The 15,558-nt window shown below is 56.9% G+C and overlaps 1 protein-coding gene across 1 annotated transcript in view; it reads left to right on the top strand.

The window, feature by feature from the left end:
• The window catches only part of ADCY3 (adenylate cyclase 3), a 52,581-nt gene extending 38,311 nt beyond the window's left edge, over positions 1 to 14,270 (top strand). Inside the window, exons 7-14 of the mRNA XM_058801527.1 lie at positions 389 to 551; positions 3,864 to 4,001; positions 6,461 to 6,603; positions 9,910 to 10,071; positions 10,998 to 11,085; positions 11,165 to 11,281; positions 13,793 to 14,030; positions 14,176 to 14,270. Coding sequence (XP_058657510.1) covers positions 389 to 551; positions 3,864 to 4,001; positions 6,461 to 6,603; positions 9,910 to 10,071; positions 10,998 to 11,085; positions 11,165 to 11,281; positions 13,793 to 14,030; positions 14,176 to 14,270 — 1,144 coding nt within the window. The remainder of the gene's footprint in view (positions 1 to 388; positions 552 to 3,863; positions 4,002 to 6,460; positions 6,604 to 9,909; positions 10,072 to 10,997; positions 11,086 to 11,164; positions 11,282 to 13,792; positions 14,031 to 14,175) is intronic.
• The last annotated feature ends 1,288 nt before the right edge of the window (positions 14,271 to 15,558 follow it).

Genomic DNA, 15,558 nt, shown 5'->3' with positions numbered 1-15,558 from the left:
TAGTGCCAACGGTGTGGTGAGTGGCACAGGTGGGGACAATGGGGGGACGTGGGTGTGGGGCGCAGGGACATTGCCAGTGATGGTGCCAACAGCGTGGTGGGTGACACTGAGGTGACACGCGGTGGGGACATGGGGTGTGGGGACATTGACATTGATTGTGTCCCACAGCATGGTGAGTGCCACCAGTGGGGACAGTGGGGACACTGGGGGCATGGATGTGGGGCGTGGAGACGTTGCCACTGATTGTGCCAACGGTGTGGTGAGTGGCGCAGGTGGGGACAATGTGGGGACGTGGGTGTGGGGCGCAGGGACATGGCCAGTGATGGTGTCACCGGCGTGGTGGGTGACACCGAGGTGACACCGAGGTGACGCACGGTGGCCGTGGCAGGCGCGTGCACATCTCGCAGAGCACCGTGGACTGCCTCAAGGGAGAGTTCGAGGTGGAGCCGGGCGAGGGCGGCTCCCGCTGCGACTACCTGAGGGACAAGGGCATTGTCACCTACCTGGTGGTGGTCCCCAAGCAGGGGCTGCGGCACGGCGTCAACGGCGTGGTGAGTGACACCGGCGGGGACAGTGGGGACAGTGGGGGGGACAATGGGGACATGGCTGTGGGGGCATTGACATTGATTGTGTCAATGGCGTGGTGAGTGGCACCAGAGGGGACAGTGGGGACAGTGGGGGGGACATTGGGGACATTGATATTGATTGTGTCAATGGCGTGGTGAGTGGCACCAACAGGGACAGTGGGGACAGTGGGGGGGACATTGGGGACATTGACATTGATTGTGTCAATGGCGTGGTGAGTGGCACCAACGGGGACAGTGGGGACAGTGGGGGGGACATTGGGGACGTTGACATTGATTGTGTCAATGGTGTGATGAGTGGCACCAACGGGGACAGTGGGGACAGTGGGAGGGACAGTGGGGACGTTGACATTGATTGTGTCAATGGCGTGGTGAGTGGCACCAACAGGGACAGTGGGGACAGTGGGGGGGACATTGGGGACGTTGACATTGATTGTGTCAATGGCGTGGTGAGTGGCACCAACAGGGACAGTGGGGACAGTGGGGACAGTGGGGGGGACAATGGGGACATGGCTGTGGGGGCAATGACATTGATTGTGTCAATGGCGTGGTGAGTGGCACCACTGGGGACAGTGGGGACAATGGGGACATTGTCAATGATCATGTCAATGGCGTGGTGAGTGACAGTGGTGGGGACACTGGGGACAGTGGGGATACTGGGTATGTGGGGTGTGGGGACATTGACTGTGTCAATGGCGTGGTGAGTGACACCAGTGGGGACAGTGGGGACAGTGGTGGGGACATGGGGTATGAGGTAGGGGGACATTGACATTGATTGTGTCAATGGAGTGGTGAGTGGCACCACTGGGGACAATGGGGGGGACAATGGGGACGTTGACATTGATTGTGTCAATGGCGTGGTGAGTGACACCACTGGGGACAATGGGGGGGACAATGGGGACGTTGACATTGATTGTGTCAATGGCGTGGTGAGTGACACCACTGGGGACAATGGGGACAATGGTGGGGACATTGTCAATGATCACGTCAATGGCGTGGTGAGTGGCAGTGGTGGGGACACTGGGGACAGTGGTGGGGACACTGGGGACATGGGGTGGAGAGACCTTGCCGGTGATTGTGTCAATGGAGTGGTGAGTGGCACCACTGGGGACAGTGGGGACAATGGGGACATTGTCAATGATCACATCAATGGCGTGGTGAGTGACAGTGGTGGGGACACTGGGGACAGTGGGGATACTGGGTATGTGGGGTGTGGGGACATTGACTGTGTCAATGGCGTGGTGAGTGACACCAGTGGGGACAGTGGGGACAGTGGTGGGGACACTGGGGACATGGGGTGGGCAGACCTTGCCGGTGATTGTGTCAATGGCGTGGTGAGTGGCACCAATGGGGACAGTGGGGACAGCGGGGGACAATGGGGACGTTGACATTGATTGTGTCAATGGCGTGGTGAGTGGCACCAGTGTGACAATGGGGGGACACCAGGGACACTGGTAGGGACACTGGGGACATGGGAGTGGGGACAGCCAGGGTGGCCACGTCTGTCACTGACCTTGTCCCATGGCGTGGAGAGTGACACTGATGGGGACAATGGGGACACTGGGGACATGGATGGGGGACATTGTCAATGATTGTGTCAACGGCGTGGTGAGTGACGTGGTGGGGACAATGGGGACAATGGGAGGACAATGGAGGGGACACAGGGACATGGGTGTGGGGACGTTGTCATTGACCGCATCAACGGCGTGGTGAGTGACAGTGGTGGGGACACTGGGGACAACAGGGACAATGGAGGGGACACGGGGACATGGGTGTGGGGACATTGACCACATCAACGGCGTGGTGAGTGACAGTGGTGGGGACACTGGGGACAATGGGGACAATGGGGACATGTGTGTGGGGACATTGCCAATGATCGTGCCAACGGCATGGTGAGTGACACTGCTGGGGACAATGGGGACAATGGGAGGACAATGGAGGGGACAGGGGGACACGGGTGTGGGGACATTGTCATTGACCGCATCAACGGCGTGGTGAGTGACGTGGTGGGGACACTGGGGACAACAGGGACAATGAGGACGTGTGTGGGGATATTGTCAATGATCGTGCCAATGGCATGGTGAGTGACACTGCTGGGGACACTGGGGACAACAGGGACAATGGGGACATGTGTGTGGGGACATTGTCAATGATCGTGCCAACGGCGTGGTGAGTGACACTGCTGGGGACAATGGGGACATGGGGACACGGTTGTGGGGACACTCAAGGTGACCATGTCTGTCACTGACCTTGTCCCATGGTGTGGTGACACTGCTGGGGACACTGGGGACATGGGGTGTGGGGACACCCAGGGTGACCACATGCCATCACAGTGTCGCTGACCTTGTCTCATGGCATGGTGAGTGACACAGGTGGCACCTGTGGCACTGGTGGCGCCAGTGACATGGTGCCACCCATGGTGTCCCTGTCCCCACAGAAGCTGTCCCTGACCTTGTCCCACAGCATGATGGGTGACACAGTGACACGGTGCCACCCATGGTGTCCCTGTCCCCACAGAAGCTGTCCCTGACCTTGTCCCACGGTGTGATGGGTGACACGGTGACACGGTGACACGGTGCCACCCATGGTGTCGCTGTCCCCGCAGAAGCTGTCGCTGACCTCACCCCACAGCGTGATGGGTGACACGGTGACACGGTGCCACCCATGGTGTCCCTGTCCCCGCAGAAGCTGTCCCTGACCTCACCCCACGGCATGATGGGTGACACAGTGACACAGTGTCACCCATGGTGTCCCTGTCCCCACAGAAGATGTCCCTGACCTCGTCCCACACTGTGATGGGTGACACGGTGACACGGTGACATGGTGCCACCCATGGTGTCCCTGTCCCCGCAGAAGCTGTCCCTGACCTCGTCCCACAGTGTGATGGGTGACACGGTGACACCAGTGACATGGTGCCACCCATGGTGTCCCTGTCCCCGCAGAAGCTGTCCCTGACCTCGTCCCACAGTGTGATGGGTGACACGGTGACACCAGTGACATGGTGCCACCCATGGTGTCCCTGTCCCCACAGAAGCTGTCCCTGACCTCGTCCCACACTGTGATGGGTGACACGGTGACACGGTGCCACCCATGGTGTCCCTGTCCCCGCAGAAGCTGTCCCTGACCTCACCCCACGGCATGATGGGTGACACGGTGACACGGTGCCACCCATGGTGTCCCTGTCCCCGCAGAAGCTGTCCCTGACCTCGTCCCACAGTGTGATGGGTGACACGGTGACACGGTGACACGGTGCCACCCATGGTGTCCCTGTCCCCGCAGAAGCTGTCGCTGACCTCGTCCCACGGCGTGTCCCCCCCTCCTGTCACCACCAACGGTGGCCTCAGCCCGGAGCCACCCGAGGACGCCGAGCGCGGCCGCAGCAGCTCCGTGGAGCTCGACGACGACGACGACACCGAGGTACCTAAACTGTCCCCGCCGTGTCCCCACGGTGTCCCCAGGATGTCCCCACGGTGTCTCCTTGGTGTCCCCGTGGTGTCCCCAGGGTGTCCCTGGGCTGTCCCGGCCATGTCCCCTTGGTGTCTCCCCATGTTGTCCCCTTGGTGTCTCCTTGATGTCCCCTTGGTGTCCCCATGGTGTCTCCACAGTGTGCCCTCGATGTCCCCATGGTGTCCCCAAATTGTCCCCTTGGTGTCTCCCCGTGTTGTCCCCTTGGTGTCCCCACCGTGTCCCCACAGTGTCCCCTCATTGTCCCCTTGGTGTCCATGTAGTGTCCCCATGGTGTTCCCTTGGTGTCCCCTTGGTGTCCCCAGGTTGTCCCTGTGGTGTCCCCATGGTGTCCCTTTGGGGTGCCCATGTTGTCCCCACGTTGTCCCCATGATGTCCCCATGGTGTCCCCACGGTGTCCCCACGGTGTCCCCACAATGTCCCTGCAGTGTCCCCATGGTGTCCCCATGGTGTTCCCTTGGTGTCCCCACGTTGTCCCCATGATGTCCCCATGATGTCCCCACGGTGTCCCCACGTTGTCCCCATGATGTCCCCATGGTGTCCCCACGGTGTCCCCACGGTGTCCCCACGTTGTCCCCATGATGTCCCCTCTGTGTCCCCTTGGTGTCCCCAGGTTCCCCACCCATCTTTCCCAGAGCTCCCTGCGGTGTCACCACGGTGTCCCCTTGGTGTCCCCAGGGTGTCCCTGCGGTGTCTCCTTGGTGTCCCCTCGCTGTTCCCACGTTGTCCCCTTGGTGTCCCCAGGTGTCCCTGGGCTGTCTCTGCGGTGTCCCCACGGTGTCCCCACGGTGTCTCCTTGGTGTCCCCTCGGTGTCCCCAGGTGTCTCCTTGGTGTCTCCTTGCTGTCCCCACGGTGTCCCCACGGTGTCTCCTTGCTGTCCCCACGGTGTCCCCACGGTGTCCCCACGGTGTCTCCTTGGTGTCCTCGTGCTGTTGACGCGGTGTCCCTGCCATGTGCCCTCAGTGTCCCCACAGTGTCCCCTTGGTGTCCTCACCGTGTCCCTGCCGTGTCCTCACCTTGTCTCCATGGTTTTCCCGTGATGTCCCCACATTGTCCCCTTAGATTCTCCTTGGTGTCCCCACGTTGTCCCCACGATGTCCCCACGGTGTCCCCACGTTGTCCCCACGATGTCCCCACGGTGTCCCCACGGTGTCCCCAGGGTCACAACCCATTCTTCCCAAACCCTCGGCGTTGGCTGCGGTACCGAGAACTTCCCACGGTGTCCCCCTGATGTCCCCTTGCTGTCCCCATGGTGTCCCCACAGTGTCCCCGGGCTGTCCCTGAGCTGTCCCTGGGCTGTCCCAATGGTGTCCCCACAGTGTCCCCACAGTGTCCCCACGGTGTCCCCACGGTGTCCCCATGGTGTCCCCATGGTGTCCCCAGGTCCCCAACCCGTCGTTCCCGAACCCTCAGCGCCGTCTGCGTCTGCGGGACCTGGCCGAGCGCGCGGTGTCCCCGGGCTGTCCCTGGGCTGTCCCAATGGTGTCCCCACCGTGTCCCCACGGTGTCCCCACGGTGTCCCCACGGTGTCCCCATGGTGTCCCCAGGTCCCCAACCCGTCGTTCCCAAACCCGCGTCGGCGTCTGCGTCTGCGGGACCTGGCCGAGCGCGCGGTGTCCCCAGGCTGTCCCTGGGCTGTCCCTGCCCTGTCCCAATGGTGTCCCCGGGCTGTCCTGGCAATGTCCCCGCAATGTCCCCACGGTGTCCCCATGATGTCCCCAGGTCCCCAACCCGTCGTTCCCGATCCCTCGGCGGCGGCTGCATTTGCGGGACCTGGCCGAGCGCGCGGTGTCCCCGGGCTGTCCCTGCCCTGTCCCAATGGTGTCCCAATGGTGTCCCCACAGTGTCCCCACGGTGTCCCCATGATGTCCCCAGGTCCCCAACCCGTCTTTCCCGAACCCTCGGCGCCGGCTGCGTTTGCGGGACCTGGCCGAGCGCGTGGTGTCCCCGGGCTGTCCCTGGGCTGTCCCTGGGGTGTCCCAATGGTGTCCCCACAGTGTCCCCATGGTGTCCCCATGGTGTCCCCAGGTCCCCAATCCATCATTTCCGAACCCGCATTGGCAGCAGCGTTTGCGGGACCTGGCCGAGCGCGTGGTGTCCCCGGGCTGTCCCTGCCCTGTCCCTGGGCTGTCCCAATGGTGTCCCCACAGGGTCCCCACGGTGTCCCCGGGCTGTCCCTGAGCTGTCCCTGGGCTGTCCCAATGGTGTCCCCACAGTGTCCCCAGGCTGTCCTGGCAATGTCCCCACAGTGTCCCCAGGTCCCCAACCCGTCGTTCCCGAACCCGCGTCGCCGTCTGCGTTTGCGGGACCTGGCCGAGCGCGCGGTGTCCCCGGGCTGTCCCTGCCCTGTCCCAATGGTGTCCCCACGGTGTCCCCACAGTGTCCCCACGGTGTCACCCATTGTCCCCAGGTCCCCAACCCGTCGTTCCCGAACCCGCGTCGGCGTCTGCGTCTGCGGGACCTGGCCGAGCGCGTGGCGGGGGCGGCGCAGAACGAGCAGGAGCTGAACCGGCTGCTCAACGAGGCCCTGCTGGAGCGGGAGAGCATCCAGGCGTGAGTCAGCGCCCAATTCCCGGCAATTCCCCCCAAAAAAATTCCCAGAAATTCCCAAAAAATTAAAAAAAAAAAAAAACCAAACCCCATAAATTTTCCAAAAATTAAAAAAAAGAATCCCGAAAACTTTTGGAAAAATCCTGATAATTCCTAAAAAAAAAATATCCCTCAAAATCACTGAAAATTCCCAAAGGTTCCCAAAAAGTTCCCAAAAAAAGTCGCAAAAATTCCTGAACATTCTGGAAAATTCCTGAAAATTCCCAAAAATATCCCTAAAATGTGCAAAAATTCCCAAAAATTCCCCCCAAAGTCCCAAAAATTTTTTAAAAATCCCCAAAAATTGTCCCAGAATTCTGAAAAATTAAAAAGAAATTCTAAAGAATCCTGCAAAATTCCCAAAAAATCCCCCCAAAATTCCCCAGGAATTCCCAATAATTCCCAAAAAATCTCTCCAAAATTCCCAAAAATTAAAAAAAAAAAATCCTAAAAATCCCCCCAAATTCACAGAAATTTTAAAAAATCCTCAAAATCCCCCTAAATTCCCAAAATTTCCCCAAAATTCCAGCAAAATTCCCATAAGCATCCTAAAAGCATCCTGGAAAATCCCTAAAATTCATGAAAAACCTCAAAAATCCCCTCAAAAATCTGCAAAAATTCTCAAAAATTCCCCAAAATCCCTCCAAAAAAACTACAAAAAGTCTCAAAATTTCCCTAAAATTTCCACAAAAATCCCTCAAAAATTTGCAAAAATTCCCAGAAATTCAAACCAAATTCCCAAAAGCATCCCAAAAGTTCTCAAAAATCGTCCCAGTGATCTGCAAAAATTCGCAAAAATTCGCAAAACTTCGCAAAAATCCCTCCAAAATATCTACAAAAATTCTCAAAATTTCCCCAAAATTTCCACAAAAATCCCCAAAAATCCCCCAAAAATTCCATAAAGTTCCAAAAATTCCCCCAAATTCCTGAAAATTCTATTAAGTCCTCCAAAATATTACAATATCCCAAACAAATCTCGAGAATTCCCTAAAAATCAAAATAATTGTCAAAAATTCCTAAAAATTCCCCAGAAATTCCTAAAAATTCCCCTGAAATTCTGAAAAATTTTAAAAATCCTAAAAATCCCCCCAAATCCCCCCAAAAAATCTCCATAAAGTTCCCAAAAATTAAAAAAAATTCTTAAAAATCCCCACAAATTCTCCAAAAATTAAAAAAAAAAATCTCCCCAAAATTCCCAAAAATTACAAAAAAAAATCCTAAAAATCCCCCAAAATTCCCAAAAAATCTCCCCAAAAAATCTCCCCAAAATTCCCAAAAATTAAAAAAAAACTCCCAATAAATTCCCAGAGATTCAAACCCAATTCCCACAAATTCCTGAAAATTCCCCAAAATTCCCAAAAGCATCCCAAAAGTTCTCCAAAAATCGTCTCAAAGATCTACAAAAATTCTCCAAATTTCTGCGAAATCTCCAAAATTTCCCCCAAAATTCTTCAAAAAATTCCTCAAAAAATTTCCCCAAAATTTCCAAAATTCCTCCAAAAAATCACAAAAAATTCCAGAAAAACCCAAAATGCCCCAAATTTCCCCAAACCGTGCAGGCTGAAGGGTCGGAGCACGTTCCGGCTGTCCCAGCCATCTGCAAAAATTCTCCAGAATTCGCAAAAACCCCTCCAAAAAATCTACAAAAATTCTACAAAAATTCTCAAAGTTTCCCCCAAATTTCCTCAAAATTCCTCCAAAAAATCGCAAAAAATTCCAGAAAAACCCCGAAATGCCCCAAGTTTCCCCCAATTTTCCAGGCTGAAGGGTCGGAGCACGTTCCGGCTGTCCCAGCAATTCTCCAGAATTCGCAAAAACCCCTCCAAAAAATCTACAAAAATTCTCAAAATCTCCGCAAAACTTCCCCAAAATTTCCAAAATTCCTCCAAAAAATCGCAAAAAATTCCAGAAAAACCCCGAAATGCCCCAAATTTCCCCCAATTTTCCAGGCTGAAGGGTCGGAGCACGTTCCGGCTGTCCCAGCCATCTGCAAAAATCCTCCAGAATTCGCAAAAACCCCTCCAAAAAATCTACAAAAATTCTACAAAAATTCTCAAAGTTTCCCCCAAATTTCCTCAAAATTCCTCCAAAAAATCGCAAAAAATTCCAGAAAAACCCCGAAATCCCCCAAGTTTCCCCCAATTTTCCAGGCTGAAGGGTCGGAGCATGTTCCGGCTGTCCCAGCAATTCTCCAGAATTCGCAAAAACCCCTCCAAAAAATCTACAAAAATTCTACAAAATTTCCCCAAAATTCCTCCAAAAAATCGCAAAAAATTCCAGAAAAACCCCAAAATGCCCCAAATTTCCCCCAATTTTCCAGGCTGAAGGGTCGGAGCACGTTCCGGCTGTCCCAGCGATCTGCAAAAATCCTCCAGAATTCGCAAAAACCCCTCCAAAAAATCTACAAAAATTCTCAAAATTTCCCCAAAATTTTCACAAAATATCCCAAAAATGTCAAAAAATTCCTCCAAAAAATGTCAAAAAATTCCAGAAAAAACCCGAAAATGCCCCAAATTTCCCCAAACCGTGCAGGCTGAAGGGTCGGAGCACGTTCCGGCTGTCCCAGCCATCTGCAAAAATCCTCCAGAATTCGCAAAAACCCCTCCGAAAAATCTACAAAAATTCTACAAAAATTCTCAAAATTTCCCCAAAATTTCCAAAATTCCTCTAAAAAATCTCAAAAAATTCTAGAAAAACCCCAAAATCCCCCAAATTTCCCCCAATTTTCCAGGCTGAAGGGTTGGAGCACATTCCGGCTGTCCCAGCCATCTGCAAAAATTCTCCAGAATTCGCAAAAACCCCTCCAAAAAATCTACAAAAATTCTACAAAAATTCTCAAAGTTTCCCCCAAATTTCCTCAAAATTCCTCCAAAAAATCGCAAAAAATTCCAGAAAAACCCCGAAATGCCCCAAATTTCCCCCAATTTTCCAGGCTGAAGGGTCGGACCACATTCCGGCTGTCCCAGCAATTCTCCAGAATTCGCAAAAACCCCTCCAAAAAATCTACAAAAATTCTACAAAATTTCCCCAAAATTCCTCCAAAAAATCGCAAAAAATTCCAGAAAAACCCCAAAATGCCCCAAATTTCCCCCAATTTTCCAGGCTGAAGGGTCGGAGCACGTTCCGGCTGTCCCAGCGATCTGCAAAAATCCTCCAGAATTCGCAAAAACCCCTCCAAAAATTCCCAAAACTTCCCCAAAATTCCTTTAAAAAATCGCAGAAAATTCCAGAAAAACCCGAAAATGCCCCAAATTTCCCCCAATTTTCCAGGCTGAAGGGTCGGAGCACGTTCCGGCTGTCGCTGCGCTTCAGGGACCCGGCCATGGAGACGCGCTTCTCGCTGGAGAAGGAGAAGCAGAGCGGCGCCGCCTTCAGCTGCTCCTGCGTCGTTCTCGTCTTCTCCGCGCTCGTCGAGGCCGCCGTCGACCCCTGGTACGGCCGCGGGCGGGGACACCTCGGGGACACCTCGGGGACACCTCGGGGACACCTCGGGGACACCTTGGGGACACTTCGGGGACACCTCGGGGACACCTCGGGGACACCTCGGGGACACCTCGGGGACACCTTGGGGACACCCTGGGGACGCCTCGGGGACACCTCGGGGACACCTCGGGGACGCCTCGGGGACGCCTCGGGGACACCTCGGGGACGCCGTGGGGACACCTCGGGGACACCTTGGGGACACCTTGGGGACGCCACGGGGACACCTCGGGGACGCCTCGGGGACGCCTTGGGGACACCCTGGGGACACCTCGGGGACACCTCGGGGACACCTCGGGGACACCCTGGGGACGCCTCGGGGACACCTCGGGGACACCTCGGGGACGCCTCGGGGACACCTCGGGGACGCCTCGGGGACGCCGTGGGGACACCTCGGGGACACCTTGGGGACACCTTGGGGACGCCACGGGGACACCTCGGGGACGCCTCGGGGACGCCTTGGGGACACCCTGGGGACACCTCGGGGACACCTCGGGGACACCTCGGGGACACCCTGGGGACGCCTCGGGGACACCTCGGGGACACCTCGGGGACACCTCGGGGACACCCTGGGGACACCTCGGGGACGCCTCGGGGACACCTTGGGGGGGGACGCCTCGGGGACACCTCGGGGATGCCTCGGGGACACCTCGGGGACACCTCGGGGACACCTCGGGGACACCTTGGGGACACTTCGGGGACACCTCGGGGACACCTCGGGGACGCCCTGGGGACACCTCGGGGACACCTTGGGGACACCTCGGGGACACCTCGGGGACGCCTCGGGGACACCTCGGGGACGCCTCGGGGACACCTCGGGGACGCCTCGGGGATGCCTGGACGTCACCTCTGAGCTTCCCGGTGGGGCGTTTGTGCAGGTTGGTGACCAACTACGTGACGTTCGTGGTGGGCGAGGCGCTGCTGGCGGCGCTGACGCTCTGCTCCTCGGCCGCCGTCTTCCCGAGGGTGAGGTGGGACGCGACTCGGGGACGCGGCGGCGGCGGCGGCGCGGCCCGCGGTGACCGCGGCGGCGTTGTCGCCGAAGGGTTTCCCCAAGAAGCTGGTGGCCTTCTCCGCCTGGATCGACCGCACGCGCTGGGCGCGCAACTCCTGGGCCGTGGCGGCCGTCGCCGTCGTCACCGCGGCCGACGTCGTGGACATGGTGAGCGGGGGACGCGCGCCGAGGGGACGCCGGCCTGGCCGTCATGTCACCGTGGCCTGGTGGCCACAGATGGGACGGGGTGGGGGACGCACAGGGGTGGCCAATGGGGACACCATGGGGTGGTGACCAATGGGATATCGGGGCCACCATAGGGTGGTGGCCAATGGGACACCATGGGGTGGTGGCTGTGAGGAGCACCCTCAGCATTGCAGCTCCATCACCTTGGTGGCCACCGCTTTGTCACTGTGTCACCAGCTCAGGTGCCATGGGGACACCATGGGGTGGCGGCCAATGGGGACACCATGGGGTGGTGGCTTTGAGGAGCAGCACCGATAGTGCATCTCCATCACCTTGGTGGCCACCACTTTGTCACTGTGTCACCAGCTCAGGTGCCATGGGGACAACGGGGTGGTGGCCAATGGGGACACCATGGGGTGGTGGCCAATGGGGACACCATGGGGTGGTGGCTGTGAGGAGCACCCTCAGCATTGCAGCTCCATCACCTTGGTGGCCACCGCTTTGTCACTGTGTCACCAGCTCAGGTGCCATGGGGACAACGGGGTGGTGGCCAATGGGGACACCATGGGGTGGTGGCCAATGGGGACACCATGGGGTGGCGGCCAATGGGGACACCATGGGGCGGTGGCTGTGAGGAGCAGCACCGATAGTGCAGCTCCATCACCCTGGTGGCCACGGCTTTGTCACTGTGTCACCAGCTCAGGTGCCATGGGGACAACGGGGTGGTGACCAATGGGATATCAGGGCCACCATACGGGGGTGGCCAATGGGGACACCATGGGGTGGTGGCTGTGAGGAGCAGCACCGAGAGTGCAGCTCCATCACCCTGGTGGCCATGGTGGCCACCGTGTCCCCATGTCCCAGCTCAGCTGCCATGGGGACCATGGGGTGGTGGCCAACGGGACATCAGGGCCACCATGGGGTGGTGGCTGTGAGGAGCACCCTCAGCATTGCAGCTCCATCACCCTGGTGTCCATGGTGGCCACCACTTTGTCACCATGTCCCCAGCTGGGATGTCATGGAGGACACAGGGTGGTGGCCAATGGGGACACCATGGGGTGGTGGCTGTGAGGAGCACCCTCAGCATTGCAGCTCCATCACCCTGGTGTCCATGGTGGTCACCACTTTGTCACCATGTCCCCAGCTGGGATGTTGTGGAGGACACAGGGTGGTGGCCCGTGGGGTGGTGGCTTCAAAGATCAGCCAAGACATTGAGTTACACCACGCTGGTGGCCGTGGTGGTCACCGTGTCCCCATGTCCCCAGATTGACCCTACCCTTATGTCCCCAGCTTGGCTGCCATGGGGACCATGGGGTGGTGGCCAACGGGACATCAGGGCCACCTTGGGGTGGTGGCTGTGAGGAGCACCCTCAGCATTGCAGCTCCATCACCCTGGTGTCCATGGTGGCCACTGTGTCCCCATGGTGACCCCATTGTCATGTCCCCAGCTCAGTTGCCATGAGGACCATGGCGTGGTGGCCAATGAGGACACCATGGGGTGGTGGCTTCATGGAGCAGCCAAAACACTGAGTTACATCACCCTGGTGGCCATGGTGGCCACTGTGTCCCCATGTCCCCACCTTGGCTATCATGGTGACCATGGGGCGGTGACCAGTGGGACCTTGTGGCCACCATGGGGTGGTGGCTGTGAGGAGCAGCCCAGATATTGCAGCTCCACCACCCTGGTGGCCATGATGACCACTGTGTCCCCACATTGACCACCCCGTCCTGTCCACAGCTGGCCTGCCACCGCTGGCTGGTGACCAAAGGGACCTCAGGGCCACCATGGGGTGGTGACATCAGGGCATCAGGGCCACCATGGGGTGGTGGCTACGAGGAACAGCCCAGATATTACAGTTACACCACCCTGGTGGCCCTGGTGGCCATGGTGTCCCCATGTCCCCATTCTGACCCTCTCCCCATGTCCCCAGCTGGCCTGCCACTGCCACCGCTGGCTGGTGACCAACGCCACCTTGGGGCCACCATGGGGGGGTGGCTGTGAGGAGCAGCCCAGATGTTGGAGCTTCATCACCCTGGTGGCCATGGTGGCCACCATGTCCACATATCCCCTGCTCAGTTGCCATGGGGACCATGGGGTGGTGACCAATGGGACATCGGGGTCACCATGGGGTGGTGGCTGTGAGGAGCAGCCAAAACACTGCAGTTACACCACCCTGGTGGCCATGGTGGCCACCGTGTCCCCATGGTGACCCCACTGTCATGTCTCCAGCTGGGCTACCATGGGGTGATGGCCAACAAGACATCAGGGCCACCATGGGGCGGTGGCTCTGAGGAGCAACCTCAGCATTGCAGCTCCAATACCCTGGTGGCCATGGTGGCCACCGTGTCCCCGTGTCCCCAGCCCAGCTGCCATTGGGACCAAGAGGTGGTGGCTTCAAGGAGCAGCCAAAACACTGACTTACACCATCCTGGTGGCCATGGTGGCTTCCATGTCCTCATGTCCCTATTCTGACCCTCTCCCCATGTCCCCAGCTGGCCTGCCACCGCCACCGCTGGCTGGTGACCAACGCCACCTCGGGGCCACCCCGCGCTGGTGATGGCGGCGGCGGCGGCTGCACCGAGCACCCCAAGTACTTCAGCTACATCGCCCTGCTGGCCCTGGTGGCCACCGTGATGCTGGTGCAGGTCTGTGGCTATCTCGTTGTTATTATGTCCTTAAAGCGTCCACACCTTCTCTCGATGTTCCTCGTGGCTGCGTGTTCCTCATCACGTCGGGGTCACCAGTGGTCGTTATCTCGTTGTTATTATGTCCTTAAAGCGTCCACACCTTCTCTTGATGTTCCTCATGGCTGCGTGTTCCTCATCACGTCGGGGTCACCAGTGTTCGCTATCTCATTGTTATTATGTTCTTAAAGCGTCCACACCTTCTCTTGATGTTCCTCGTGGCTGCGTGTTCCTCATCACGTCGGGGTCACCAGTGGTCGTTATCTCGTTGTTATTATGTTCTTAAAGTGTCCGCACCTTCTCTCGATGTTCCTCATGGCTGCGTGTTCCTCATCACGTCGGGGTCACCAGTGGTCATTATCTCGTTATTATGTCCTTAAAGCGTCCACACCTTCTCTCGATGTTCCTCGTGTCTGCGTGTTCCTCATCACGTCGGGGTCACCAGTGGTCGTTATCTCGTTGTTATTATGTCCTTAAAGCGTCCACACCTTCTCTTGATGTTCCTCATGGCTGCGTGTTCCTCATCACGTCGGGGTCACCAGTGTTTGCTATCTCATTGTTATTATCTTCTTAAAGCATCCACACCTTCTCTCGATTTTCCTCGTGCCTGCGTGTTCCTCATCACGTCGGGGTCTCCAGTGGTCGTTATCTCTTTGTTTATTATACTCATAAAGCGTCCACACCTTCTCTCGATGTTCCTCGTGGGTGCGCGTTCCTCATCACGTCGGGGTCACCAGTTTTTTTTATCTTGTTGTTATTATGTTCTTAAAGCGTCCACACCTTCTCTCGATGTTCCTCGTGTCTGCGTGTTCCTCATCACGTCGGGGTCACCAGTGGTCGTTATCTCGTTGTTATTATGTCCTTAAAGCGTCCACACCTTCTCTTGATGTTCCTCATGGCTGCGTGTTCCTCATCACGTCGGGGGTCACCAGTGTTCGCTATCTCATTGTTATTATCTTCTTAAAGCATCCACACCTTCTCTCGATTTTCCTCGTGCCTGCGTGTTCCTCATCACGTTGGGGTCTCCAGTGGTCGTTATCTCTTTGTTATTATACTCATAAAGCGTCCACACCTTCTCTCGATGTTCCTCGTGGCTGCGCGTTCCTCATCACGTCGGGGTCACCAGTTTTTTTTATCTTGTTGTTATTATGTTCTTAAAGCGTCCACACCTTCTCTCGATGTTCCTCGTGTCTGCGTGTTCCTCATCACGTCGGGGTCACCAGTGGTCGCTATCTCATTGTTATTATCTTCTTAAAGCATCCACACCTTCTCTCGATTTTCCTCGTGCCTGCGTGTTCCTCATCACGTCGGGTCTCCAGTGGTCGTTATCTCTTTGTTATTATACTCATAAAGCGTCCACACCTTCTCGCTGCTCTTCTCTGTTCTCTGCAGCGCAGTTCCTCGTGGTTTCACAGGGGCTCCCCCAGGGCTCTCAGCCCACCCCCTCTTATCTCAGCGACCTTCACGAGCCACAGCTGCTGCCCAGCCGAGGACTTGGCAGCTGTGGCTCGTTTGGAACAGCTGGGACCCACTTACCACATGTGTCAATCACGTTGGGGTCACCACTCGTTGTT

This window comes from Ammospiza caudacuta, chromosome 3, assembly GCF_027887145.1.
Source record: "Ammospiza caudacuta isolate bAmmCau1 chromosome 3, bAmmCau1.pri, whole genome shotgun sequence".
Taxonomy (NCBI): Eukaryota; Metazoa; Chordata; class Aves; order Passeriformes; family Passerellidae; genus Ammospiza; species Ammospiza caudacuta.
Note: the sequence above shows the minus strand (reverse complement) of the source record. Positions and strands in the feature narration are given on the sequence as shown.